Source organism: Podarcis gaigeae, assembly GCF_964106915.1.
Source record: "Podarcis gaigeae genome assembly, chromosome: 13".
Classification (NCBI taxonomy): Eukaryota; Metazoa; Chordata; class Lepidosauria; order Squamata; family Lacertidae; genus Podarcis; species Podarcis gaigeae.
Window position 1 is genome coordinate 40,400,991 of NC_139689.1, and position 13,428 is coordinate 40,414,418.

Consider the following 13,428-nt stretch of genomic DNA (forward strand, 5'->3'; position numbering starts at 1 on the left):
AGAGTGGCTGGGGAAACCCAGTCAGACGAAGACATATAAATAAGAATTATATTATTATGGATTGCCAGAAAGCTAGATAAGAAAAACTACTCCGGACCCAGTAGGTAGGGAAGGAATGTGGGTGGAGCCTCCTGAGCCACTCTAGGCCATCAAACTCTATATTGCGTGTGGCCCTGACAGTGCTGGGTAGGAATAGGAGATAATCCATATTTGGACTGAGAGGGCTAGTAAATCATTAAAAACAGTTTTAGCTGAGCTGTGACAGTGCTGTGCTAGCTTTAGAAAAGGGTTTCTTCATGGGGAGAGCACTCAAACACTGTAGCCGCCTAAGACCTGCAAATCCCAGGTGGGCACAACCTAGGCAGGGCTACAATCGCGTGCCACCTCTGCCCACTTGAAATTGGTCTCAAGGTTTTCTTACTTTTGACTGACATGCTCTTCAGCACCTCCTTAGCGTCGTCCTTGGTTAACAGGATGCCCATGGGAGCCAGTATGTCTTTCAGCTGAGAAACCTCGACTTTATCACCATCCATTTTGCTAATGAGCATGTAGAGGTTATGTACAGCTGCAAAGAGGAAATCGGGTCGCCAAGTTAAGAGACAGGTGAAATGGTTGTTCTATGGGCACCTATGCCTCAGCTGATGGGATGCGGGTGGCGCTGTGGTCTAAACCACTGAGCCTTGGGCTTGCCGATCAAAAGGTTAGGGGTTCCAATCCCTGCAATGGGGTGAGCTCCTGTTGCTCTGTCCCAGCTCCTGCCAACCTAGCAGTTTGAAAGCACGTCAAAGTGCAAGTAGATTAATAGGTACTGCTCCGGCGCTGCTCTGGTTTCAGTGTTCCATTGCGCCAGAAGGGGCTAGCCACATGACCCGGAAAAACTGTCTGGAGAGCGGATAAATGCCGGCTCCCACGGCCTGTAAAGTGAGATGAGCGCCGCAACCCCTGAGTCGTTTGCGACTGGACTTAACTGTCAGGGGTCCCTTTACCGTTTATGCCTCAGCTGGACTGTTGCATTTTGCAGAGCAGAGCATCTTCCTTCTATTGACCACACACTCTGATCTTCATTTGCAACTGTGGACCTTGCATTTTGTCTGACCTTGACTATGCATCTTCAGACCCCTCTAACTAATCATTTGCAAGCTGCATAGAAGACCCCACTAACCTACAGATTCAGAGAAACGCTCATTGTTCACCACGCTGGTCAGGAAGTCCTTGAAAGTCACCCTTCCGAATTCTGCAAAACCAACATTTCATAAAGGTTGAAAAGAGGAACCGAAGAGGCTATTCAGTCTAACTCCTGCCACTCCACAAGGCAGAATGGTCAAACCATTTCCTTCTACCCTTAAAAGTTAAATCAATGAATGAAAGTAAAGCTCACCATATGAAGGAGATGGGGACCCTATAGATGAGATGTATTTCTAGATGACTCAAGAGAGTCAAGCTACTCAGCCCAATAGGAAGCAAACCCTCTCCTGCCATGCACACTCACAATCACTGACCCATTTGTCCTGAATAAAAGAAGTTCCTGGCTATACTGAGCAGAGTCACAATGCGACTGCAGGTTGATAAGAAAATAATGGCTCCCTGAGATCTGCTAAGAGCCAGTCATGTAATGCTTTTTAAGGCAGGGTTTTGCTTACTTCTCCTGCCGGCTCCCTAGGCCAATAAAGCGAGATGAGCGCTGCAACCCCAGAGTCGGCCATGACTGGACCTAATGGTCAGGGGTCCCTTTACCTTTACCTACTTATTTGGGCCCATAGGCATATTTGGAATTACAAGAATGTACCGTGGGTGCCAGCCACAAAATGGCTGCCGCAGCAGTGATATTACTCAAAATGGCTGCAGTGATGTTACTCAAAATGGCTGTCACAAAATGGCCACCACAGCTAAGAAAGCAAAAAGAGAGAAATGCCCACAAAACAATGTCCACCTCCAACCAATAGAAAAAAGGCACCTATATCACCTGCTGCCATGCTCACTCACAAGGATTGGTTCCTTGCACCTATTCTCTGAGCACATTTAAGGGGTGTTTGTTCAGATGTCAGCAAGCTATTGCAAACAGGAACTGAGCAGGAACAGCAAAGAGTCTCTCACACATTGTGGAATTTTGTGGCAATATTTGCTGAGACATTTCATGGGTGCCAGAGGAGGCACAGTGGAACCCATGGGTGCTGTGTTTGTGACCCCTCGGGAATAGAGTCCACATGATTTTATAGGGAGGGGTGTCTCACTCTGTGTTTCACATCCTGGTTTTTCTGAGGCAAGAGAGCTCAGTGCATGTAAGCTAGTGAGGCTCTATATCAGATATCCTCTTTACTTCAAGGTGGGCCGAGACCGAGGAAGTGCATTTTGCAGGCTAACTAGAGCAGCATTTCCCAACCTTGGGCCTCCAGCTGCTTTTGGACTACAACTCCTATAATCCTCAGCTAGCAAGACCAGTGGTCAGGGATGATGGGAATTGTAGTTTGAAAACAGCCGGAGGCCCAAGGTTGGGAATCACTGAACTAGAGGAAGGGGATTCAAAAACTTTCCCAGAGGATTCAAAAGCTGACCGTTTCCCTTGAGGATGAGGATTAAAATTCCTCCAATTAGAAACCAGATTCCACAGCACCCAGGATCCACCACTCTCCTGTAACATTGCATGTCGAGGGTGTTATGTACTGAAGTTCTCACCCTGGGCCAGCAGGGGGATACTGTAGATAGTTATGCAAATGAAGGATCGAAAAGTGACGTTCAGTGATTGGATAGTTTTGTATGCAAATGAAGGATCGAAAAGTGACGTTCAGTGATTGGATAGTTTTAGAAAATGGCAACAGTTGCATTGTTCTGGAGCTCTATATAAGCATTCTGACTGAGCTCCTCAGCCTAGTTCTGTTCTGGCATCTGAATAAAGAAGAGCTGTTTAAAGAATCGCTGTGTCGTCTGACATGTTCGCCCACAACTTAACAGAGGGGGCTTCCCAACCAAAGGAATGCACATGGCAGATAGTTAACTCTTGTCAAAGATAACACAATTTGCTTCCGCATCATCTTTATCAACCATTCTTCTCTAGTTGGGGCTTTATCTTAATTCCATCTTTGGGCCAAAAGTAACCGTGCTGCCATTGTCGCGGTTTTCTGCTCCTTTGGTATTTCTGAACCTACAATTCATAGTAGAAAAGCTTCTGTTTCCCCCCACAAAGGTTATTTTAAACTTTCCCCCCCAACTCATTATATATCATTTCCCAGAATGCTTTTGTTATTTTGCATGTCCACCACATATGGTAGAATGTGCCCTCTTCTTATATTTCCAACAAATATTTGAAACAGTTCTATACATATTTGCTAATTTAGTGAGTGTTAAATATCAACGGTGTGGGACGCGGGTGGCACTGTGGGTTAAACCACAGAGCCTAGGGCTTGCCGATCAGAAGGTCAGCAGTTCAAATCCCCGCGACGGGGGTGAGCTCCCGTTGCTCAGTCCCTGCTCCTGCCAACCTAGCAGTTTGAAAGCACGTCAAAGAGCAAGTACATAAATAGGTACCACTCCAGCGGGAAGGTAAATGGCGTTTCCGTGCGCTGCTCTGGTTTGCCAGAAGTGGCTTAGTCATGCTGGCCACATGACCCAGAAGCTGTACGCCAGCTCCCTCGGCCAATAAAGTGAGATGAGCACCGCAATCCCAGAGTCGGTCACAACTGGACCTAATGGTCAGGGCAGTGGCGTAGCGTGGGGGGTGCAGGGGGGGCCGGCCGCACCGGGCGCAACATCTGGGAGGGCGCGCTCGCACTCGCAGCTCTCTGCCCCTACCTGGCTCACTCACTCTCACTGCAGTGCTGGCTGTGCGAATCCGATCCGAGCCGCCGGGTCGCGGCCCACTGTGGAGGGGGTGCGTGCCAGGCGTGCGGTGCGGAGAGAGAGCGAGGGACTATCTGGGGGAGGGACAGTGCAGCGGCCGCCCAGCACAGCGCTGAGTGCGGGAGAGAACCACACCAGACCAGCCCAGGCAGCAGCAAGAAGAAGCTGGCAGCGGCGGCAGGTTAGGGGTTAGGAGGCGCAAATTACTTACCTTGCCCCGGGTTAGGGGGTGCAAATTACTTGCCTTGCCCCGGGTGCTGACAACCCACGCTACGCCGCTGGGTCAGGGGTCCCTTTACCTTTAAATATCAATGGTACATCATTTTCATATCTAAGCTTGATTTCCTACTACCACCAAGGCTTTGCCTTACGGGGACCGGGAACGAAGACAACTTTAGTACTTACCATCTACAGGGATGGCTTTTAAGGCATTCTGGAACTCAGTGTTGCTCAAGTTAATACCCAGACCTTCCATAATGGACTCCAAGTCTCTGACATCAACTTTCTCACCTCTGATCTTGCTGAAGTTCACAACAGCAGACTGAAGCGCTGCCAGAAGAAAGAACAAATATGGAATTACTGTGTTCATAGGGACTGAAACAAGTATTTCACAGGGATACTAGTCTCGTGATGAAAATCTGTTTTCTGTTGGAGAGAGTTTTGGGAGAGATTCTAACATGACCTAACCCTAACCCTAACCCTAACCCTAGCAGTTCGCACAATGACTGGTTGCACCAGGCACTGTTAAGGCTTGTTTACATCTTATATCTGCCCACACCCATCTGAAGCAAGTGTTCCACATGAAAATACTTCGGCTAGAATAAATCAAACACCTTGTTTTGCAAGCAGGTGAAGATTGTACTTATAAGAGTTTCAGTAGTCACAGAAATAAGCCTATGCATGTCTCTATCCTACAGGCAGCAAAGAAGAAGAAAAAAAGTTTCCAATTGGTTTAAAAAGAAAAAGGAAAAAAAAAATCTTGGTTTAATTACAAAGGGACTATGCATTTTCTCTGTGAGCAAAGATATTCGGGCTGTGTAAATTTCCTAGTTAGGGAGTTTACCCATGTGTAGTTTTGTTGAGCTGGGAGCCATGAAGCTACTGGCTTCTTCCAGGAAGGCAGAAAGAGAGAGAAAAAGAAGCAGCAAAGATGCTAGGAGCCTGTTGAGTTCCTCCCATGGTACCTTGAGATCATTTCTGGCTCAGGTTTACCCTTTCATACATGCAAGTGATAGTCAACAACCATATATTGCCACATTTTCCATACAGCAAGATGCCATTTCCACAATTTGAGCCTATTGCTGAAATCACAACAAAGTTTATATTTCAACTTGGAATGCTGCTACAGCAGCACCCCCAGAGTCAAGGACTCTTAGAAATGTAGTTTTCTCAATATATTTGACATCCTAGAAACTAAAGTTCCTGAGCAATATGTTTACAGCTGCATCGGAATCAATCTGATTTCCCCTGCTTTCTTTTCCCCTTTCTCCTTCTGTGTTGGAACTCCTATTTGGGGACTTCCCTGGCTTTTTTCTGACTCATGTAGGGCCAGTCCGGATAGTTAGACTTGGTGTTTTTTGTTGGAGATAAGCAGTGTCCAGTGCACAGCGGAATGATGAAAAGTACGTGCCAACATGCTCTATATTACTTTATTTACACTTCAAAGCTGGTAATTTACAGAAAAACATTTTCCCTCTGCCGGAGCAGAGAAAGGCATCCTCTCTCCTCTAAAGCACGGAGAGAATCACACCACTGAACTGCAAAGAACAGTGAAAAACAGGAAACCAGTGTACGTCACATCCAGTCTCCGTTCCCGTGAGAAAACCCAACAGCACTTGACTGTGGAATGTAAACATTGTCTTGTGACAAGCACTTCGCTGCTCAGTGAAGGAAGCAGAAACCAACATCCTCCCCCTTTCTGTGAACATCACTGGGCAGCGTGTTCGTACAATATCAGTACAAACCCAACTTCTGCACATAGGTACAGTGTTGATCCCTTGATACAATCTTGGACAATACATCAGCAGGAATTTCATTACCTGGCATATAGGACACAGTTACGAGTCCCTTCTGAATACGTTCCCTAGCATGTTGCAACTTCAATTGCAAGTGCTTTGTGCTTTGCTTACAACCTTCAGAATTCAGCAAAGCCAAACATGCTTTGTTGTCCTGGTAAACCTGGATTGGACATTTGACAGGAATTTTCATGTCTTTGCACAATTGTAACAACCATTCACAATCCTTAAGTGAATAAGACAGTGCATTCAGTTCAGCTTCACAAGTACTTAAGCTAACTGTTGTTTGCTTCTTGCATGACCAATCAAATAGACCCTGATTGTACTTATAGCAAACTCCAGACGTACTTTTCCTGTCTGTAGTGTCACTTCCAAAACTTGCATCTGCAAATATCTCAAGACCACCAGACTTCTGATTGTTAAATCTCAGTCTGTAATGCATAGTGCCTTTCAAATACCGCGCTATGCGTTTCAGAGCTTTCCAATCCTTAACAGTAGGATTGTTGACTTGTCTGCTTAGCAAATTACAGCTAACAGCAATGTCAGGTCTTGAACATCTGGCAATGAAGTTTAGCTTGCCTAGCACACTTCTGTACAGTGTAGTATCAGAAAATGCTTCTCCAGTGTCATCTACCTGATAACCTGTTGTCATCGGTGTGTCTACAGGGTTAGCATCCATCAGGTTTAGTTTGCTTAACACATCAGCAATTTTACGTGACTGGTGTACTAGAATGTTACCATCTTGATCTCTCTCTATTTCCAGAGATAGGTAGTTGTTTACCTCACCAAGATCTTTCATGTCAAAGTGCTCTTTCAATTGAGCTAGGGCATTATTGTACATTGTGACATCCTTCCAAAAGAATAAAAGATCATCAACATAAAACAAACAATACAGTTTCTTTTGCCCCTCCTCTTTGACAAATACACATGGATCAGCTTTCCCTTGCTTAAAACCTAGAGAAAACAATACTTCAGTGAGTTTTGTGTGCCAACACCGTGCACTTTGTTTGAGACCATAAAGGGACTTCTTCAGAGCACAAACAAATCCCTGTTTTACCTGTACGCCATCAGGTGGAAGCATATAAAGTGATTCATCTAGAGATCCGTACAGAAAAGCTGTATTCACATCATGGTGACTAATGTGTAGATTCTCCTCTGCAGCTAGCTTGAGCATAAGCCTAATGCTCTCATACCTCACGGTGGGTGAGTAGGTCTCGTGATAGTCTTCACCTGGTACCTGTGCAAAACCTCTGGCTACCAATCTGGCTTTGTGTCTGACTATCTTGCCATTTTGATCAGTCTTCGCTTTGAAGACCCATTTGCTTCCAAGCAGTTTCATTCCTGGAACTACTGGAACAAGGTCCCATGTTTTGTTCCTTTCCAAGGAATCAAGCTCAGCCTTCATGGCATTTAACCATGGCTCAGCTTCCTTTGAATCCAAATCCTGGATTTCTTGGAAACTTGAAGGTTCAAACACCTTCTTGGAGCTTTTAACAGCTGTTACTGCTATCTTAGCAAACTCATCAGCAAATCTCTTTGGAGGTCTGCCTTTTGTTGCTCTCTGTGACCTACGAATTAGCCTTAAGTCTTCAATACTCTCCTCTTCCTTCTTAGGAGAAAAGTGACCTACTGTGAACAATGGTTCCTCCAATTCTTGATCAGAGCTTTCAGAGGGTCGCATAGAGGCTTTCGCACTCTTGAAATCCTCTGAATCACCCGATTCAGTTTCAGACTCAGAATCAGAACCTTCATCAGTGGGTGTGGGTTGTTGCGGTTGCTTTTGACTATCCTCAGTTTCATCACTGTCATCAGGATAACATTGGAAAATTCCCACATTCTCCCCCCACTTGGCATTGTACTCAACACTTCTTGTGAGCTTAATTTCCTTAGAGTCAGTCATCATTATTCTGTAAGACCCTTTCTGATAACCTAGAAAGATACCATGCAATCCACGCTTGTCTAACTTGGAGTTTTGTGGTGAGTGAACCCACATGTCAGAACCAAAAATTTTCATGTGTTTGATGTATGGCTTCTTGCCAAACATCTTCTCATAGGGGGTACAACCAATCGCTGAAGATAACCTGCGATTATAACTGTAAACAAAACACGAGAGAGATTCGGCCCAATAACTCTCTGGAAGATTTGCATCATGCAGCAAGGTTTTTAACCCTTGAAGCAATGTCTGATTTGCTCGTTCCGCAAGTCCATTCTGCCATGGCGAGCGAGGACTAGACAAATCGTGTTGAATTCCTTTCTCAGTCAGAAAAGCTTCAAACTGCTGAGAAGTGAATTCTCCCCCGCGATCACTGAAAAGAGTCTTTACCTTCTTACCATGCACATTTTCCAACCAAGCACAGAATTCCTTGAACCTTGGAAAAGCCTCTGATTTCTGCTTGAGATTGTACACATAAATATACCTGGAAAATGCATCAATGAGAACCATGAAGTACCTGTTTCCACCCAAAGAGGGCGCTAGTGGTCCAACCAAATCAGCATGAACAACCTGGTATGGTTCTGTAGCTTGCCTACTAGACACCTTACCTTTCGCAGCCATTTTTACCTTGTTTGCTGCGCATGCCTTGCACTTCATGTGGTACCTGCAGGGTTTAATAGTCATACCTTCAACCAAGGCAGGCATTTTAGATACTGCCTCAAAATGCAAATGACCAAATTTTCGATGAAAATCATGAATACATTCTGCATGCAAACTTTTGTTAGAACCTGCAATGCAACAAGTGTCATCCTGCACAACATCATCAAAATACAAAACATACAAACGATCAACATATTCAGCATGCAATACATAATCATTTTTCTTTGTGATGATGCACCTTTTGTTCTTAAAGGAAACGTCAATTTTCCGCTCATTCAGCTGTCCAACGCTGAGCAGATTATGCTTGGCATCTGGCACATAAAGCACATCCTGTATCGATAAGTCCAAACTGTGAAGAACAACAGTTCCGTAGCCTTTACTGGGAATTGTGTGGTCATCCGCCTGGTGAATCGCACCTTCCTGCGGTGTAAAAGTCACGAACAGTCGCTTATCGTTGCACATGTGGTGGGTCGCCGCTGAATCAACAACGAAGAAAGATCTAGATGTCTTCTGGACCTCTGCAACCTTTGGAATGAAGCGTGAGACCATTGCCTTGTGCTGCGTTGTCCTGGACACCGGACCTTTGCCTTTGCCTCGGCCTTTTCCACGCGATGAGCTTTCGCTGCGCTGCTCTGTCTTGGCCCTGGGATATCTGCATTCCCTCTTCATATGGCCTAGACGTCCACACGTGTAGCATTTCACTGCCTTCAAAGCTTTGGCGCCATCTGGTGGTTCCACTGCACTATGGGATGACGTCTGTGAAGTCTCCCCCTTGCCCATGCAGCTATCACCCTGGCGGTCTGCTTCATTCTGAATCATGGCAGTATCACAGGCTACTGTGAGTTGAGCATTTGGCTGATTGGCATCAAATTCCCCACTTGCCTCAGCCAGCCTTCTGCAGCTAGCCATCATGACTTTGGCATTAGCCTTCTGCGTCATCTCTGCTGCTTTAAATCAGGCTGCTTTATACTAGCTGTGTCTGTGTACAGCTGCTTCATTCCAAAAGCAAATTCAAAAACAGCCTCTGCTTTGTGAACCTGTGCCTTTCTGCTTAACTGCTTTGCTTATCTGCAGCTGCTTCAAACCGCATTCCAAAGGCAAGTTCAAAAGTGAAAGTTCTCTCTGCTGTCTTAAATTCATGCTGCGACACTGCTGCAGCTGCTTTACTTTCGATTTCCCCCAGCATAGGAAAAATTTATCCTTCTAGCCTTTTGCCTGTGCCACGGCAAAACCGGCTATAAAGTTCAAAGTCCAGCCATAAAGCCATTAATTAGAAGCTGGCAGGCTGCCCGGAGCTGTAGCACATACCTCATCAAATCATCTTGACGCGCAGAGATATCGTCCGATCCGGCCCTCTGCATTCCGATCCTTTGCCGGCACTCCAATTCTTTGCTCCTTTGTTCCTTTGCCAGGAGCCCGACTTCTGGAGTCCATTCTCAAAACACTGCGTTTTTCTGGGCCCATAACCAAATGTTGGAGATAAGCAGTGTCCAGTGCACAGCGGAATGATGAAAAGTACGTGCCAACATGCTCTATATTACTTTATTTACACTTCAAAGCTGGTAATTTACAGAAAAACATTTTCCCTCTGCCGGAGCAGAGAAAGGCATCCTCTCTCCTCTAAAGCACGGAGAGAATCACACCACTGAACTGCAAAGAACAGTGAAAAACAGGAAACCAGTGTACGTCACATCCAGTCTCCGTTCCCGTGAGAAAACCCAACAGCACTTGACTGTGGAATGTAAACATTGTCTTGTGACAAGCACTTCGCTGCTCAGTGAAGGAAGCAGAAACCAACATTTTTATCCCCCAAAAAGTTTTTGATTGAGTTCCACTGAAATGAGGCTGCATTTTAATGTTTTAATGTTGTATTTTAATTTTGTTTTCAAGCTGTTTTCTAATCAATTGTTTTTATATTTGGCTGGGGAGGGCGGGGTATAAATAAAAATTATTATTATTATTATTATTGGCAGCAGAAACAGTCATTGCTGCCATAGCAGAAGCAACATAAAAGGGTATAGAGGTCTCACAGTAGAAAAGGGAAGGGACTGTGACACTGTTATCCTCCTAATGCTTTCTGAACTGGACTCAGAATAAAAACCAAGCTAATTTTCTTGGTGGCGGTCAGGAACAGCTCAGCTTGTTGAGCACAGTTCCAAACTGAGGCTTGCCCATCGCTAGCACCAACCTCACACCCTCTCCTATATCTATGCCCTTGTCGTTAAGACACTCACCCAAAGAGTCCTTGAAGCGTTGCCTCTTGGACAGAGTTATCAGGCAGTCCTTGACGTTTACAATCCCTTCGTCTGGAAGGAAAAGATGAAACAGGACAAAACAGTGACAGAAGAACAGGACCATTAAAAAGCAAGAAGAGGTTGGGTTGCTAAGAGTCAGGATCCTGACTGCTCCTGGAGCAGACAGAGACTGAAGGCCAATAATATTCAGAGCAGTCAATTTCTCCCTCAGTCTGCAATGGTTTCCTGCTTATGAGGAACATATCACCTGGCCTATGAACCTGCCCTTTTCCCACCTCAGAATTGTGACCCTGTCCGAATTCATTGTGAGCAAGTATCTCTCTGCTCCAGTTCCCCAGTATATAGAATGGGGAACTCAATTCTAGAATGGGTAACCCAACACGATTGCTGCAAGACAAACAGGGTAGAAATTTCAATGGATTTTTTCAAATCAACAGTATTTTATAAGCTGCAGTTGCCAAAACGTTGGCTCCTTCCATTGGAAAAGGGTCACACTGGCATTTAGTATGGTCTTGGGAAAAGTCCACTGCACGTATAAATTCCTTTCAGAACTGTTTAACTGTAATTGCCCCAAGCCAAGGGGGCAATTGAAATGGTTAGGGTCTCAAAAAGAAAAGGAGAAAAACTTGTCAGCACTCACCATTTTAGGGGGTGGGGCTGAAAAGCGAAACCTTAATAACATAAAACCAGTTTTCAAATTTTAAATTTGAAACCAGTTTTAAATTTGTGGTAGAGACGTGGCTTAAAAAAAATATTGTGGCCATGATTTTCTGGTGCAGCAGGATGCACATCTTCAGGAGAGTGGCCTGAACACTGCTTCCTGTCAACAACAAATTAGAAATGGGCCACTGATGCAGTGCATCTTTAAGTTCATGCGCATTCAGAGGGATGAGGGCGTTCACTGGCGAAGGCACTGCAAAGTCAAATCAGAGTGACAGGGATGCTTCTTGCCCTCACTCGGAATGGGAGAACATCTTCCACCCCTGTTCCATAGCCTCCTTAAACGGCCTCGGTCCTGTATACCTGAAGGAGCATCTCCACCCCCATCGTTCAGCCCGGACACTGAGATCCAGCGCTGAGGGCCTTCTGGCGGTTCCCTCATTGTGAGAAGTAAGGTTACAGGGAACCAGACAGAGGGCCTTCTCGGTAGTGGCACCAGCCCTGTGGAACGCCCTCCCTTCAGATGTGAAGGAAATAAGTAGCTATCCTATTTTTAAAAGACATCTGAAGGCAGCCCTGTTCGGGGAAGTTTTTAATATTTAACGCTGTATTGTTTTTAATACTTGATTGGGAGCCGCCCAGAGTGGCTGGGGAAACTCAGCCAGATGGGCGGGGTATAAATTATTATTATTATTATTAAAAAAAATATTGTGGCCATGATTTTCTGGTGCGGCAGGAAAGACATCTTCAGGAGAGTGGCCTGAACACTGCTTCCTGTCAACAACAAATTAGAAATGGGCCACTGATGCTGTGCATCTTTAAGTTCATGCCCATTCAGAGGGACGAGGCATTCATGCCCATTCAGTTCATGCCCATTCAGAGGGTGAAGGCATTGCAAAGTCAAATCAGAGTGACAGGAATGCTTCCTGCCCTCACTCGGAATGGGAGAACATCTTCCACCCCTGTTCCATAGCCTCCTTAATCATTGCTAGGATGGTTTTATTCGGCTAAGCAAGTCCACACGTCTTGCCTCAGTCCTAGATATTACTACTTCTTTTGGAAGGAAGGGGGTTTTTTATGAGGAAGAACATGGCTCAGCCTGCCATAGACATCGTGTTTTCTCCATTGTGTAGCAGAGACTGAGCATGCAAAACCAAAACTCATGCTCAGTTTCCCCTTGCCCACAAAACTCACCATTCATGAGCTCCTTTGCAATCTCCTGGAACTCTTCATGTTTCAAGTAGATGCCCAAAGTATCCAGAGTGGACTGCAGCTCCTTTGGTTGCATCCAGCCATTGTTCCCTATGTCGATGATGGTGGCGGCGCGCTGTAGGGCTGGAGAGAAGCAAGACAAAGTTCCAATCCAATGGCAACAACAGAGGCCAGCACATCTGGCCGGGCCTATGACCACACATCTATTCCTTCTGCTACCCCTAGGGGGCGACAGAAAAGTGGGAAGTTCTAGAGGAGTTGCCTTGTTGTTAGCCTGCTGCAGTAAAAACAAGAGTCACATGGCATGTTAAAGAGTAAGGACTACCAAACGATATGCACATTCACATCAGATGCATTAAGAAATGCCTAAAAAGGTAAAGGGATAGATGATAGATAGATGATAGATATAGATAGATAGATAGATAGATAGATAGATAGATAGATAGATAGATAGATAGATATAGATGATAGATAGATAAGATAGAGATAGATAGATAGATAGATAGATAGATAGATAGATGATAGATAGATAGATAGATGATAGATAGATAGATAGATAGATAGATAGATAGATAGAGATAGATAGATAGATAGATAGATAGATGATAGATAGATAGATAGATAGATAGATAGATAGATAGATATAGATGATAGATAGATAAGATAGAGATAGATAGATAGATAGATGATAGATAGATAGATAGATGATAGATAGATAGATAGATAGATAGATAGATAGATAGATAGAGATAGATAGATAGATAGATAGATAGATAGATAGATAGATAGATAGATAGAGATAGATACTGTAGATAGATAGAGGAAGATGCAAGAAAGCATCTGGGGCGGAAATCTGAAG

At 44.8% G+C, this 13,428-nt stretch overlaps 1 protein-coding gene across 5 annotated transcripts in view; it reads right to left on the reverse strand.

Annotated features, from left to right (window-relative positions):
- Positions 1-13,428, reverse strand: part of LOC310829902 (uncharacterized protein) — a 122,868-nt gene that overhangs the window by 37,153 nt on the left and 72,287 nt on the right. For all 5 annotated transcript variants that reach the window (XM_083708916.1, XM_083708915.1, XM_083708919.1 and 2 more), the window contains 5 exons: positions 12,552-12,692; positions 10,677-10,748; positions 4,240-4,383; positions 1,163-1,234; positions 422-565 (listed from right to left, as the gene is read on the reverse strand). In XM_083708916.1, the coding sequence (XP_083565042.1) occupies positions 422-565; positions 1,163-1,234; positions 4,240-4,383; positions 10,677-10,748; positions 12,552-12,692 (573 nt within the window). The remainder of the gene's footprint in view (positions 1-421; positions 566-1,162; positions 1,235-4,239; positions 4,384-10,676; positions 10,749-12,551; positions 12,693-13,428) is intronic.